Source organism: Papaver somniferum, chromosome 9, assembly GCF_003573695.1.
Source record: "Papaver somniferum cultivar HN1 chromosome 9, ASM357369v1, whole genome shotgun sequence".
Classification (NCBI taxonomy): Eukaryota; Viridiplantae; Streptophyta; class Magnoliopsida; order Ranunculales; family Papaveraceae; genus Papaver; species Papaver somniferum.
Window position 1 is genome coordinate 163253084 of NC_039366.1, and position 16640 is coordinate 163269723.

At 41.3% G+C, this 16640-nt stretch overlaps 1 protein-coding gene across 8 annotated transcripts; it reads right to left on the bottom strand.

The window, feature by feature from the left end:
- Positions 1-4955: 4955 nt before the first annotated feature.
- Positions 4956-9487, bottom strand: LOC113310182. 8 transcript variants are annotated; one of them, XM_026558769.1, is made up of 5 exons: positions 9231-9485; positions 8281-8337; positions 7041-7129; positions 6582-6682; positions 4956-6432 (listed from the first exon to the last, which is right to left on the bottom strand). In XM_026558769.1, the coding sequence occupies exon 5, from the start codon at positions 6427-6429 to the stop codon at positions 5728-5730; it is 702 nt and encodes a 233-aa protein (XP_026414554.1). In that variant the 5' UTR covers positions 6430-6432; positions 6582-6682; positions 7041-7129; positions 8281-8337; positions 9231-9485; the 3' UTR covers positions 4956-5727. The 8 variants fall into 8 exon arrangements, with proteins under 8 accessions (XP_026414554.1, XP_026414552.1, XP_026414551.1 ...); XM_026558767.1 differs by having other exon boundaries at positions 6990-7129; XM_026558766.1 differs by having other exon boundaries at positions 7041-7135.
- Positions 9488-16640: the final 7153 nt, after the last annotated feature.

Below are 16640 nucleotides of genomic sequence, written 5' to 3' on the forward strand. Positions count from 1 at the left end.
GGGGGGGGGAGTTAGGATTTTTGAGAAATTTGTGATATGAGTGATTCTAATCTGATTTTGAAGTGGGGGAGTCTACTAACTTTCCTCCTACAGATGAGTACTTGTATGATGACCTACCAAATCATGATCAAATGGATTACATGTATGATCCTCACTTTTATTTTCCTCAAACTCAAGATGGCCATGAAAGTGATGAATATCTTGAGCCAAACGTAGAATCCAATGACCCAGAAGAAGAGAATGGAGCTGCAAGTAATTAGGTAGACAACCTACGTGGTGAAGATTGTGATTTTTCCATGCAAATGATCGATTTTGTTTTTTTTTTCACTTTTGCTTCCCAGGGTCGGCAAGGTCGACGCTTGTCGATCATGCCGACCTTAAGCGCCAGCTGATGAGTGCCAAATATTGTATATATCTATCCCTTTTTGTTGGCATTTAACTCATCTTTTATGCATTAATTCTACATTTTATCCCATATTCTGTATTTTCATTGTTTTCAAGAATAAATATTTTTATTAATTAATTTTGCATTTTTAGGTAATAAATAAAGTTCGGATGAGTCGCGGAGCGAAAAGAGCAGAAAAGTAGTGAAAAGCCGGGAGAAATTACGCAAGGAAGCCGCGAAGAATGGTGCGCACAACCTCATTTTCTACACACAAAAGCGCCTCCGTTCTCAGCCATCAGATCATTTCTCAGAAGCATCCGACGGTCGCTCCTTGCTGATCATCAAAATCTGATGTCTCTGCCAAGCACCACAGCGCTGAAATTCCAAGCCTTCAGATTAGATGGTAGTTGAATCCAACGGTCTCTCCTTTGCTGTGCATCGAAGTTTGATATTTCCGCCTAACACTACAGTACCTAACTCCATCAAGTACCGTTCATTTTGTTGTATCATATAATCCAACGGTCGCTCATCGCTTGCCTCCGCATCACCGTCCGATCTACCAATCATCATCGCATCCCACGGTCGAGATTCGCCAAACATCAAACTCGATGATCCCACTACACACCTTAGTGACCGAACACTATACCCCAAACCAAACATCACCTAATCTCATTCTATCGACCCATCTCCACCATCACCACCCACCCTGTGCAGAACCACCACCATCTCCCTGTTCCCGCTCAACCACCACCACAACCACCTCTACCAACTCTCAAATCACTCAACCACTATAACCCATCTCCACTACCATCATTACCACCTATCTAGCCACCTAATTTCCCATTTTGATACACGTTTTTCTTCCAAAACCCTAACGTGTGAAAATTGGTAAATTAGGTTGATTTAGATGGACAATTGGACGTAGCTAGAGCATCAGGAGAGGAATTGGAGGCATGGGTCGACATCTACCAGTGTCATCAGTGATTAGGTAAACTTTAATAGAAATTTTTATATGAACCCTAATTCCATAAATTGGGGATTTTTGGGGGAAATTGATGGTACTTCTAATTAGAAGCATGGGTCACGTATTAGGGGTGTTATCAGTGTGTTAGGTGAGTGAATTTTGGATTTCTGGGCAAAACCTAATTTCACTGATTTTGGGGGAAAATTGGGGGAAAGCCCTAATGATGTAATTGGGTATAAATATGTGGTGAGGGATGTGTGTAAAAACTATGTTGGGATTAGCCCACATCCAGGACTGCTAAGTTCTGTTAATTCTCTTGTCCTGTTGAATTTTCATGTTTCAGTTAAATGTGCTAGTAGTTAATTCTCTTGCTGTGTTTTGTTAATTTCTTGCTTTGTTCTGTTATATGTTAAATGTTCTGTTAATTTCTTGCTCAGTTAGTATGTTCTGTTAAATGTTCTGTTATAAATATGTTAAATGTTCTGTTATTGTTAGTTCAGTTAGTTGTATCCTGTTTAGATGTTGCTCACTGTTAGTATCAATTCACTTTCATGTTTGTTGTTGCTCCTGTCACTGTCAGTACATGATGGAATGCTAGGCTAGATTTCTTTGAAGCTTTATGCTAATTGTGCAATGGCAAGAAATCAGTGCTCATAGCAAGCTGATTTTCTTGCCATTCTTGTTGTATGCTTAGGTTGTAGTGTTGATTGTGCATTGGGGGAAATTAGTGCTCACTAGTGACAATGAGCAAGCTAATTTTCCTCCCATTCTTTTAGTTTGCCTGTATCCTGCCTAGTATTGCTTCTTTTCAGTTTCTTCACCACATCCCTGCCCTTGGCTTAGGCCTTGGTTCATCTTGCACTGTTTTATGCTTGTAGTTGCTTTGTTCTTTGTTTCTGTCACTGTTTTACTTCCATGTTTATTTGCTGATTTACTTCTAGTGCTGCAACTCTGTTGCATTTCTTTTCCCACTGCCTCTGCACTTGTGCTGCTGCCTTCCCTGCTGCTGCTGTGCAGCACTTGTGCTGCTGCCTTCCCTGCTGTTGCTGCTGCCAAGCTACTACCTGGTGCTGCCACTCCACTTCTCCTGCCAAGCCAAGTCCAGTTCTTGCTACTCCTGCAGCCAAGCAAAGGCCTAGTTCAATAACTGAGTCCAAAGCCCAAAAGGCCTAGTTCAATAGCTAAGCCCAATACATCCCAAGCCCAAGTCACACTTCAAACTGAAGCCCAATTCAGTCAACTGTGGGCTTAACCAAAGCCCAGTTGTTCAACCCAAAAGCCCAAAACAAGGTTTAAGACCTAAAGCCCATAGTCCATATTTCTGAGCCCAAGCTCAGTTCAGCCCAACAGTTCCAAAGGGTATTCAAAGACCATTGATATTCAAGACCCCTTTGGTATTCAAAGCCCATTAGCAAATTTAGAACCCAAAATAGCTAGAAACTCCAAAACACACCCAGTCTCTGTGGATCGACCCGTACTTGCACATTTGCCACTTTCGACACCGTGCACTTGCGGTTATAATTTGTAGGACCTTTTAGAAGCCTACCACCAGCGTGGTTTATATTTAAACAACATGCCGACGTTTCATAAGCAGTACCCGTGTCGGCAAGGTAGAAAATTTTGAACCTTGCCGACTTCCATTTTTTTTGCACAGGAGTCGTGATTTGAAAATGCTTACGCCGACATTGTAGTGGATACGTAGACCCTGCCGATTATATCTCGTTTGGCACTGTTGAATTTTTCTACCATGCCGGGTATTTTATAGTCGGTAAGGTTTTATATGTCGACCCTGTCGACTTCCAGTTTTTTGCAACACATGAGTCGTGATTTGAAAATGCTTACGCCGACATTGTAGTGGATACGTAGATCCTACCAACTATATTTCGTTCGGCACTGTTGGATTTTTCTACCATGCCGGGTACTTTGTAGTCGGTATGGTTTTATATGTCGACCCTGCCGACTTTGGTAATACATATCAACTAACTTTTGATGTTTTGTAGATTGTTGCATTGGTACCGATGACGGATCAGCCTCAAGCTCACAATATTAGGGGTCCCGATACTTCCGCACATTACACTAATGATTTGGAATGGGAGGAAAAAAACGACGCGGTCAATTGGATTGTTGAGAAAGCAAGAGAGAAGATGTGTGCTCTAGTAAAAAATACCCAACAAAAAGATACGCGGTTTGAAATGGTATGCGAGTGTTATGGTTCCCCGGACGCAAGTCACAAGAGAAAGGGTTATGTGTATGATAAGAAGACGACTAGGGTGTACAAGACGAAGTCAAAGAAGTGTGGATGCCCATTCAAGATTATATTTTGGAGGAACAAATAAACCGTTAACGTGTGGAGAATGAATAAAGTTGATGTTGGTTGGCATAACCATAAAGATCCGGAAACTCTTGTTGGGCATTGTCAAGTTGCCAAGTTGAAATCGCACGAGTTCGAACAAGTAAGAACAAGTTGGGAAATTAAACCAAGCAAGCTCCTTAGTAAGTTCAAGAGGGATGACAAGAATAACCTCTCTTCATTGCCTACAATTTATGTGGCCAAAACAACTATCAAAATAATTGAATGGGATGGAAGAATCACAATGGTTAGTACACAAATACAATTACACGGTGAGACACCATGAGTCGTCAAAGGGCTTGGTGGATCGTATTTTTCTTGCACATTCCAATATGATTCAATTGGCGAGTTGCTTTTACCAAATTTTGTTCATGGATTGTACTTACAAGACGAATAGGTACAACATGCCTTTATTGAACAGTGTAGGACAAACCTCGGATAAGCAATCGTTCACGGTGGCATGGTGTTTTATGGATCGTGAATAAACACAATCACACATTCATTCAAATAACGCCAAAGTACTCTATGCATCAAATCCATAAATGCCACTGGAGCATTCGTCAAACCAAAAGGCATAACAAGGTATTCATAGTGTCCTAACGCTGTCCAAAATGCTGTTTTTGGAATGTCCCCCTCCTTGATTCTCATCTGATGATTACCTGACCTAAGGTCAACCTTAGCGAAAACTTTGGCATCTTTCAACTGATCGAACAGATCATCAATTCTTGGAAGTGGATACTTGTTCTTGATAGTGACTTTATTCAACTCCCTATAATCAACACACAACCTAAATGTATCATCTTTCTTTTTCACAAACAAAACAGGAGCATCTCATGAATAAAAGCTAGGTTGAATAAATCCTAATCCCCTTAATTCATCTATTTACGACTTCAACTCTTTCTTTTCAAACGGAGCCATACGGTAAGGACTTTTCGAAATTGGAGCAGTTCCTGGCAGTATATCAATACTAAAGTCTATATCTCTCGTAGGTGGTAACCCTGGCAGAACATCTGGAAACACATCCTTAAAATCACTCACCACAGGTATCGACTCTACTGATACCGAAGTTTCAGTGACACTAGCTAACAAACCAAACCCATTTACACTACCAGCCTTTTTCAATCTCTGAAACAGACTTTGTGGCTTTATGGCACCCACAAAAGCAAACAGAGGTTTACCAGGCATATGAAATGTAACTACTTTTGAAAAACAATCCACACTAGCATGATATTTAGCTAACCAATCCATACCTAGTATAACATCAAAACCACACATTTATAACACTACCAAATCTGCAAACAATTCTTGATCATCAACCATCAACACACACTTCTGGCAAACTTGAAAAGGACAATTTCTTCTCCCTAATGGTGTAGCCAAAACTAACATCTTGCCAGTTAATGTTCTTTTCAACCCCAGTTCAGATACTATACGTAAATTAATAAGTGATCGCGTAGAACCAGAGTCAAATAACACATGAACTAGATGATTGAACAACAGTATTTTACCTTCGACCACCTGATTGGTTGCAGAGCCGTCCCCTTCCATCATTGTATAAAATACTTGGTTCTCTTGTGATGTCTCTGGAGTAGAAATTTATGCAGATTCCGAAGCATATACCATTCCTTGTTGTGATAACCCTGTTGGTGGTTTACGTAATTGTGGGCAATCTCTCCTAAGATGATCAGTCTTTCCACATTCCCAACATCTTTCAAAACTCGAATCAGAATTTGTTAGTGTAGCTGGACGTACTTGTTGAAAACGCATCCACCTCCCTTGTGGTCAAAATGTCTGCCCTTGCGGTCTAACTGAAGGTGGACGTGGTGCAATAGGTCTTGATGTTGATCCCGGTTGCCACGGTCTTATTGGTGGTATGTAGAATGTCTGACCAGGAAATGACATCATTTGTCGCTTTGCAGGATCTTGTCTTGCTGAAAATTGTGGCGGCCTTTCTCTAACTCATGTTACAAGTTGATCCTCCATTTCCTTTTCATAATCAAGAGGCCGATTCAAAGCATCTTCATAAGTCTAAGCATCTTCATAAGTCTTGATTCGTAAACATGAAAGTTGTTTTCGCATCTCGGAATCCAAACCTCTGATAAACTTCTTTTCTTTAGCCTCATCAGTGGCTATCAATTCTGTTCCATAACGCGACAACCTTAAAAATTTATCATTATAAGCACTAATGGACATACCACCCTTTGTTAAAGACATGAACTCAGAAAATTTTCTATCTCTTACTGAATCAGGTACATACTGATCCATAAATAAGACCTTAAACCTATCCCAAGTTATTGTTCCGCCTTCCGCTTTTATTACTGCATTCCACCAATCTCGTGATGGTCCACGAAATCTGTAGGTAACGAACTTAACCCAAGTGTCTCTATCATTAGATACGTGTTCCAAAACATGTTCTGCATGTTGCAACCATTCTTCTGCCTTCTCTGGGTTTGGAGGGGTTCCACTGAATTCTTCTGGAGCAAGCTTTAGATATTGTAGAAATAACTGCCCAAATTGATGTTGTTTCCACAGTGGCACCAACATATCATCTGGCATTGGAGCATGACCTGTATTTATTGGATTATTTCCTGGTGGCAAAACCCCAAGCCTTCCTTCTAATAATCGTTGATGCTCCCTCATATCTGCCATAGACTTCATTAATATCTCCATATTACCGGTCTCAATTCTCTGACCAGATCCACCCTCCGATTCTTCAGTATTATCAGCCATTATCTGCCCACGCGACGAGAACATATATCTTATTATCTAAAATTTTACAAGACATATTATAAACACACTACGCACATACAACAATAAATAACCACTACTATAAGCAATATGATTTTTATTCTTATGTCTTCTAAATCAGAACTTTTACTAACCGCCCATGTAAGACCTACTAGTGGGCTCTGATACCAACTCTGTAGTGCCCCATTTTCCGCAATCCATAATTAACACGTAAATCTGAAGTTAAGGTACTAATCTGCGTAGGTTCATTATCACTAAGTTGGTTAAACTGAAGTAAAGAGTAAATGACAGAAATCTCAAAAGAAAGAAGAGCAAGAATTTCCCCTGCTAAGAAAAGAGACCATAAGAACTGGTCCAAACCTTACACAAAGATAACTTACATGGTTTCTAAAAGAACTAGACATCCTAAAAGAAGATCAACTTAAGATTTTAAAAGGAATAATTTACATATATACTTTACTGAACATATAGATACAGTGTGCTTGTGATAGGTAGGTATATATACACAACTTACAAAAGTTAGTCTAAGTTATGCACATCACCTTCAAAAACTACAAACACAGAACTGCCCATAAAAAGGAACCGACAGTCACCTCCCTATACAGAAAAACCGAGACCCTTCACTCGACCCAAACGTAAAACTCTCCTTCCCCCGAGTCAAAACCACTTACATCACTGTTACCTGCCACTAAAAGGAGATGAAAAAGGGTGAGCTCAACAAGCTCAATGGATACTTACACTACTCAAAAGTAATCATCAAAGTTGAATTTTAAATAATGCAAGTTTTCCCCCAAAACGTCGATAAACCAAATCTGAAAGAATAACTAATAATAGTAGCGTAAAACAGAAGTAAACCATTTAGCACACTATAAATTAAATTCCTTTCATTCAACAAACAAATATACTGAGAAACATAATCCTTCGGAGTAGCAAGGCGTGACTGTTGCGGATTCTTCAATGATCATTAAAGCGCCCTGAGGTTTCCGGCCTCGAAGTCATAAACGATAAGTACCTTACCAGTACCTTATTCTACGCGTTCTCTACATACAAGCATTTAAGAAAAGAATAAATAGAACCACAGTTAATCGACAGAAACGCTTATCATGAAGAGCCCATACTGATCATGTTTAAGAACATCGCCATCCATCTAAGGAGTTCTAAGAATCATTATCTAAAACACCAAATTATAGATAAACTGGATACAATAGAAGTTGTAAAATTGCTGAAAGTAAACAATCATGTATATAGAACTTGTTCCCTCTTTTGATAGTAATATTCAGTGACAAAGAAAAGCAACACACCTAGTAGATATTAGTGGCAGCAATTTTCACTCCTATAGATGTACTTAAACATAGGTATAAAATAAAAAGTGGGGAAACGTATTCTACACACCACAGATGGGAATATGTCCTTCCCGAACATTCATAAAGGCATAGAGAATAATTCAATTTCTTTCCAGTCAATGGAAAGAACAAAAGAAAACAGAACATCTTTAAAAAATTCAAAAACAATGTCACTGCCCATGTTTTAAATGTACCCTTCCCGAAATTCTGTACTGAATACAAGAGTTGTTCAACTACATATTTAAGAGGCACATTCTATAGCTATACAACCACGATATTATATACCTACACATAATTCATTTATATATAGTATATATATATATATATATATATATCAGAAAGTAGTATATGGTTTGATAAGAAAATCCTTACTTCGCATACAGCAGTAGGGTATAGTTATCAAAAACAGTGCATGAGTTTGTTTATAGGTATAAGCTTAGTTTTGATAAAAATGCATCAATGCTTACAACCGAGTAATGTAAATTCCCACCTTTACACGCAAATCAAACCTTAACCTCCGAAGCTCGCCTATCGAAGCCAAAGACACCTAAAGCACACAAAAATTAAGTTAGAAAGTAGAACAAACTCAAAAGAGTACAATCTATAAGGAAACACGTCAAACTGCTCAGGCTATAACCTTATCCTATATCACAAATCATAGCATTTGAAGTCAATATAGAAACATTAGGGAAAGCTCTAAACTTTAACTGTAGGAACTTGAGTCTAATCCAAGATGCAAATACACCCAACTCGTTGAAAACAGGGTTGTTCAGATGCAGAACCAAATCTATCGAAATTGATATATGTAAATCATTACGAACTGATCTGACTATTAAACATTGCTAGAAATATTGGAGTGCAGCAATCAATATCAGTTCTGAATCGTTGGAGAGAACTATAATACTACTAGTAAACCTAAAGGCTAATTCAAAATGCAAGTGTGTCAAATGGTGAGAACAGAACTACCATGAGTGCATGACAGTTGAAACTCAAACTGCTCAAAATATAACAACCAACAAGTGAACTGGACTCTCAATACCAAATTGAGAACAACACTCAGAGGCATAAGCTGATCAAGGAATTATCTCCAATACAGTTCAAAATCTAATATACCTAAAAACAGTCCATACCAATCCGAACAACCTAAAAAAAAAAAACTGAACCAAGACTTCTAATTTAAACCAACAAAATTTCGGTAGAACCCAACTTTCATGATAATTAGAAGATCCAGAAAAACATAGTTTCAATTTCTCAATCCACTATCGCGTCTCAGTAATTATATAGACAAAAATTCAATTTCAATTGAAACCCTTGTTGCTGTTTTTATTTATAAAGAGACTATCAAGATCAGGATAAAATCAGTAGTAGTAGAATTAATCAATAAACCATCCTATTGAGAAGAATTGGTTGAAACAAGAACCAAATAAAGTTGAATCATACCTTCAAGCACTGCCCCAAGACGAGCAGTAAAAAAAACCCTCTTTTCCAAATGCCCTCAAATCTCTAAGATACTAACTTATCCAAGAGTTCATAACTATCATCTTCGTTTCTTTAAATTGAGTTCAGAAATTTACTACAGGGTTCACACGATTTTGATTTTCACCTGACTTCCTCTCTCACTACCACTACAGGTGCTTTATGAAGAAGAACAAAGATATGTTCGAAAGTTTTAATCCTCTATTTTATCCCCTTCCCAAACTTATCCTCTCAGGGCATAATAACCAAGCAGCTATGTGGACTCTAGGTGTCAAAATAGAACCCCACCGCATGTCTATCTATAGAGCTTGTAGATTAAGCCCAAAAACAAAATTCTGATTTGAAAAATCCTAATATAATACTAAACTAGATTAACCTCACCAAATACAATGCAAACAGTCAAAAACTTAAAGTCCTGTTAGACTAGAACAGAAAACTGGACAAAATCTATCCAACCGTATCGATGGTTCCTCACAAAACAGGAACACAAGCGACACAATTATTACTAATTGTGCCTTGATCAATCAATAATCAAAAGACAAAATATCGGATTAGCTACGGAGCAAGCTCATGGGAGACTAAAAAGTCTACTTTTCACGAGTCAAGATGGGATTGTGACGGTGCAACATGCTATCCATGAGTACACTAATAATGATATCAACAAGATAAAAAAGAAATTCCAAGAAAGTAGCTTCAGGAAGTTGGGGGAGTTTAAGGAGGATAATTGGTTGCTTGTTGGTATACATTGCAACGTCTCGCATTAGGCAATACGTTTTATGATGAAACATCTCAAGTTGTATCAAAAGTATGACAAGCCGAGCACTCCTTGTAAGTGTAGGATAATGAAGGCTATCGGACTTCCATGTCGTCATATGCTTGTTAGTTATAAAACTTTCATTCCTCTTGAAGATATCGATCCTTATTGGAAGCAACTATCTTTCAAACCGGCTCCAAGAGAAGATCCTGGCGAAGAGTTTGGCGACATGGAACTTGGGAGAATAATCCTCGAAAAGTGCCCCAAGTTGAATAGGTTGGACAAACAAACTATGAAGCACAAGTTGATGCCGATTGTTTACCCTTTTATGGAAGAACTTCAAGAACCGGCGAAACAAGATCCTTGTGGTAGACCACCTACCACAAAGACGAGGGAGGAAAAAAGGGAACAATTTAAAGAGTATTTGAGTACAAAATGCGATCCATCCGGACATGTTTATACCGAGGCACGGTACAAGGAGGAGCCGGCTAAAAAGAAAAGAAGTCGTCCGAGGAAAGAAACAACTACACCAACGGTTTCAAACTTGAATCCAAATAACACTCCACTTCTTGAGAGTCAAGCAAGTGTGGAATTTGTTGGAAAGAAAAGGGGTCGGCCAAGGAAGGATTCAACTACACCAACGGTCTCAAACTTGAATCCAAATGGCACTCTACCTCTTGAGAGTCAAGCAAGCCAAGGGGATGTTGCGAAGAAAAGAGGTCGTCCAAGGAAGGTAGTACGACCGGTATTGCAAGAGTATCGCGTACAACTCCCTCAAATTATTCAAGAGTTCGTTATTGGTACCGACGACGTCCCAAAGGATGGAAATTGTGGGTTTCACGTTGTCTCGCAACAATTGGGACACCTAAGTGGAGCGGTTGATGAGAATCTCACCCAATGCCAATACATAAGAAAGAAGATGGCCGCCCGACTAGAAAAAGACAAGGAATTTCATATCTCAATGATGCTAGAAGATTCGATGGAGGACAAATAAGCGACTTTAAAGAATTACTTACTAGTGTTAAAGGCCCGGAGGGAAATGCACCGATAAAATGGGAGCATTGGATGAGAATGTTGGAGTGTGGTCATCTATTGGCGGATACATGGTCATGCGTGGTACATTTTTTTTAGTAAAGGACTATCTATAGCATTTGCACCGAAACATGCGGTTTGTGTGGAGCAACTCAAGCATAGAAGAATTGTTATGGCTTTGGTGGATAAAAATCATTTTATTGGTCTACAACTCAACAAGGAATGTCCATTATCTCCTCTTTGTAGGTTTAATTTTTGGAAGAAGTTCATAAACAACAAGAGCAAGGAATGGGTAAAACTTTATGAGGACAACATGGACCTTTGGAATGTTTTAGATGAGTCTAGGGAATGTCCCATAGATTTGACCAAAGGAGGTTCAATAGATTTGAATGAACTCCCTCCCATAGATTTGAGTGATGAGTGATTATAATTAGGGAATAAGGAATCTTTTTGGAGTACTTTTGTAATCGCATTCGTGTTTTGTGTAATGTACTTTGGCGTACTACAAATGAATGAAATTGATGTGGTTTTTTTTGTGTATACTCATTTGGTCGGCATTGTATTTATCGCACGACCCTGCCGACCGTCACAGGGTCGGCATGTTATAAATTCGTCAGGCTGCCGGCTGCACTGCATGAAAGCACAGGAAAAAAGGCCTGGGACGGTCGGCAAGGTTTTTTCCCTCCTACACTGCCGAGTGTACACCCGCCGGCAAGGTTTATGTGGATAACCGTGCCGATCAAAACAGAAAAAAAAAACTTGTTTCTGGATGTTCTCATACATTATAGTCGGCGGGGTGTATTAAGAGAAACCTGCCGACTATATATTCACCGGCATGGTTTGTAAACTGTTGTTGATGGTGGATTTTTGTTCAAGGCTAAAATTGTAAAAGCCGAACTTAATACGCTGACATCCTGCAGAGAATAAAGCTATCCGAGTGATGAATACTTCTTCACTTTACTAATTCACCTAGAATGGAGCATCTGGCGACAATCCCAGTATTCTGTGAATTAAATACACCCAGAATGGAGCATGTAGCAAAAATCCCGATATTCTGTGGATTTGTAGCATTATTAATTAATGCATGATTAGCCTTGTATTTCCTGTGTTGTTCCCGCATAACTCTCATTATTGGTGCGGCATGACGACTGAGTGTTGCTCTTAGCAGAGCAACACGAATCTCCAAGTGTTGATAGTGAGGCATGCACGAAATACCCGTACAGGATACATCTCTCGGTGTGTTATACTAGCCCGATAGAGCATACATCTCTCGGTGTGTTATACTAGCCCGATTGAGCATACATCTCTTGGTGTGTTATACTAGACCGATTGAGCATATTTCTCTCGGTGTGTTATACTATCCCGATTGAGCATATTTATCTTAGTGTGTTATACTATCCCAATTGAGCATATTTACTAAGGGAAATATGCACTGCCAATGTCAGTCTCAGAAACGATCACGGCCACGCAGGTTGGCCGCATGATTTAACCAGCCTAGACGATCCTCAGCAGGAGAAGGCTATCACCACAATGACCACCAGTGGGTCCGTTCATGCCCTGGCCGGTCGAACACATGTTATGTCCCCAAACATCCACCAAACGCCAGCCTTGAAGAAGGATGGTCGAGCTAGTATGGAGTGGCTTGTATGCGCAAAGCAGTTAAAAACATTCTCAAAGAATTCGCGACCGTCCAACTTCGCAAGCATGGTTGGACGGCTTGGATCATCCCGCGATTGATCAGTGAAGTGCTGGTATGCACATTGATGGGCCCACTTTTTACCTACATGATCGGCTCTCTCACGACCAAGCCATGGAGCAATAAACGATTGCGCAAACCATGGCTGGCGTGATGCTTTAAAAAAACCGTGGAAGTCCACTAGTGTCTTAAATTGATCACGACCATCCAACTTCGCAGGCATGGTTGGATGTCTTAGATCACACCTAGGACCGTGGAGCAAGTACACACATGCTCACCGCCGGCCCAACGTGGGCTCCACAAGATCGGCCTCCCCAAGGGAGAAGCATGTCTTTCCAAACCGTTAGGTTAAAGTCGTGTACACACGACCAATCCAAAACCATAATTAGGGTTTGCGGCATGTTACATGTGTCGCTAATTGATCACGAGCGTCCATCTTCGCAAGCATGGATGTAGGGTGTAGATGTAGACTTAAAAGGTCCCGAACATGTCAACATGATCACCATGGGCCCATCTACACGCATGACCGATCGACCAAGGCCAATCATGGCTGAACGTCTCGAAACGCGCGCCCAAAGTAGGCATGTTGCGCGGTTTCCAACTCCTTTGCGGCAACGGATTTCTGCCGCAAACCGATCTCAACCACTCAACTTTGCTGGGAAAATTGAGTGGCTTAGATCACATCTTCATGGGACAGTGAGGTACAGACGCGTACACCGGCAAGCCGTCTACACGCATGCCTGGCCGGTCCTGCCAAAAACGTCTCCCATGCTTGGATTCGACCAAGCTGAAGAGTGATGCTTGCGCACCTCTTCAAAACCATAAAACTTCATCAACGGTCGCAGATGAGCGTCATATATCATCTCGTCCGTCCAACTCTACCAGCTTGGTTAGGTAGCCCAGGCTAGGAGTTATTTGGCCAATAAGGTGTCGTGGTGATCACCATCCATCACTCTACCACATCATGTGATCGTCCAAGGGAGGGCTTGCCTACGTAGCCTCCAAACGATCACTTGAAGGTAGTTATGCGTGCAGCTGCTTTGAGACGCTTAATCCACGGCTTACTCTGATAAGCTTTAAAACAGCGATGCTTCATGCATATTGAATATATTCGATGCATTACATGCATAGAATACACACGGTATTTCATAAATATCGGTTTCCCAAATAACTTAGTTATTTAACCTAGCACCGTATGCTACCTTCTGTGGGTCTCACGATCCACACAATCGAGACATCCAGCATGTCACAAACTGGGGGATACATATCGAGGTATTGGTCTGGCGGTTTACAGCGTGCAGCGTGCAACGCGCCATCACAAGAACGTGTCAGGAAGACATGGACGGTTAGTAATGATGGGAGAAGTGGGCAAAGACTGATCATGTGACACTAACACGACTCCACTACTCCATCACTCCACTTCCTCCACTTCCCACGAGAGATGAGGGATAAGCTCAATGACTTGTATAAATAGCTTCTCCTCCCTATTTCCAAAAAACAGACAAGACAGAAACCAAGTGTTGATACAAGGTATTCAAACACACGGAGCTTTGCTTACATTATTGCAAGCCATTTCGGTATTCTGATACAAGTCAAAAACAGCTAACACCTTCACGATCTCAACACCTTCTTCGCTTCCCTCCCTAAGATCAACCACATCTCCTTCACTTTGTGACCGAAGCAAGTCTGGAACGGCCTTTTCTTGGTTTAGGCCAGAATTGTACAGATTGATCTCTCGAATCAGAAAGCACTCCCGTGCAGTGCAATTTGTTTAGGGTTTAAATTCATTTCTCATCCACACACCCCAAATTACCAAAACCAGCAGCTATAGTTTTCACCCATAAACAATTGGCGACCACAGTGGGAGATTAATCTCTCGGTTGTGAAGTCAATTTCTTTAATACCAATTCAATTTTACTGATTTCGAAAATGGTGGATCTTAGGTCTGGATCAACAACCAATCCTGACGGGACTAGCGCTGACAACACTCTCGGTGTTGATATCCCAACCAGTGGTGTCACCGTGCAGCCAGTCAATACCATCAGTGTATCTCGTGGAATTACTTCCTCTACTACCAGCACTAGCGGAGCAGGAGGAGATATTCCATTGGGCGTGACACCTCCTATCACCAGAGCCAGAGCAGCCGCAAACCCTGACATCTCTTCAAGTGTAACTCCTCCGGCCGTCACCAGAGCAACTGCCACTCCTCCATCGGAACGAGGAGATGGAGGAGCCAGAGGAGGAAAAGTCCCTATTACCATGGTGGATTTGATGGAGAGACAAGAAGTTCTTGCTAGGGCCCAAACGGACATGGCTACAACTCAGAAAGAGGTACTCACTTTTCTTGAGACATTAACTGATCGATTGCCACAAGAGCCGCGACATCCCCTGGATCCAACAAGGAACGCATTCAACGCACCCGGAGAAGGTACTTCAGCGGTGCAGACCTACATGGACCTGATCAAAGAAGCGATAAACGGCATACTCGATCTCCTCATCAAGATGACATCAGATATGAGCGGTCCTGTCATGGAGACTCCTACACTGGGGACTGATCCTCACAACGATCCTCCTCAAGTCAATAGTTTCACTATGAACCATAGGCCGGTGGATCAGGAAGCGGCTTTAGTGGAAAGTTTATGCGAACTTTTAAACCTCTCGAAGAATCAGCGGGCGGAGACGTTTGCTTCAATCAACCAGAGGAAGGTCACAACTGTGCCCTACATGTTACCGCACGCATAAAGGATTCAGAGTTCAAGAGGTCCCTTATCAACACAGGAGCATCTTCGAATGTGATTACTCTCAAGACTCTCAGGACAGCCAAGGTTCGCCCGGGCAAGATCGTACGGAAGCCTACTACAATGACAGACTTCGAGGGAAATTCGAAGTTATAGAAAGAGAGCCAGACTACCACATGATATTGGGGAGACCATGGCTTCATGACAGTAGTATTGTCCCTTCGACATATCACCAGTGCCTGAAGACTATGCTGAATAAAGAAGTCGTTCGTATCCCTGCATCGCTGTCTCCCTATGCACCGATATGTGGAGTGGAATTGTTTGAATCAAGAGAAGCTCCACAGGAAGGATCAGACAAAGTTCATTGCATCCCACTCCCCACGTGGGCGTCAATTCAGGAGGAGGACCGACTCGCATCATTGAGGGCTAAGCCCACGATGCATCTTTGCTGACAAGGCGTTCTTCTTCATATGGTGAAGCCGCAACCCACGCTCACGCTAAGAGGGAACGAACTTTTGTGGAAATCCCCAGAAAAGGAAAACCGTATACTAACGCCGCTGTTAGCAATGAGCAGGAGAGACTGTTACCCAGTCTCCCCTCCCAACAGAATGCTACAACAATGACGATCCACAAGAAGAGGTGCTGGATGCTCCACCACAGCTGCAAGACGGCACCAACTCCACAACTGATGAGATCGAAATCGTTAACATCGGGAATGAGGAATCTCCTAGGCCTATCTCAACCTTGTGTACGGATGAACGCACAAAGCTTGTACAACTTCTCAAAGAATACTAGGACATATTCGCTTGGACGTATGAAGAAATGCCCGGTCCAGATGAAAAATTGGTCACCCACCATCTACATGTCATACCTGGAGCCAAGCTGATCAAGAAATCTCCGAGGCAATTCAGACACGATACGGAAGAGAAAATCAAGACCGAAATTCAGAAGTTGCTTGCTGCTGGCTTCATTAATCTCATCCACCATCCGACCTGGTTGGCTAATGTGGTCCCGGTGAAAAGAAAAACGGACATATCAAGTGCTGCGTGGATTTCAGAGACTTGAACAAATGTTTCCCCAAAGTCGATTCTCCTCTACCTAACACTGCATGTTAGTAGACTCCATCAGCGGACACGACATGTTCTTCTTCATGG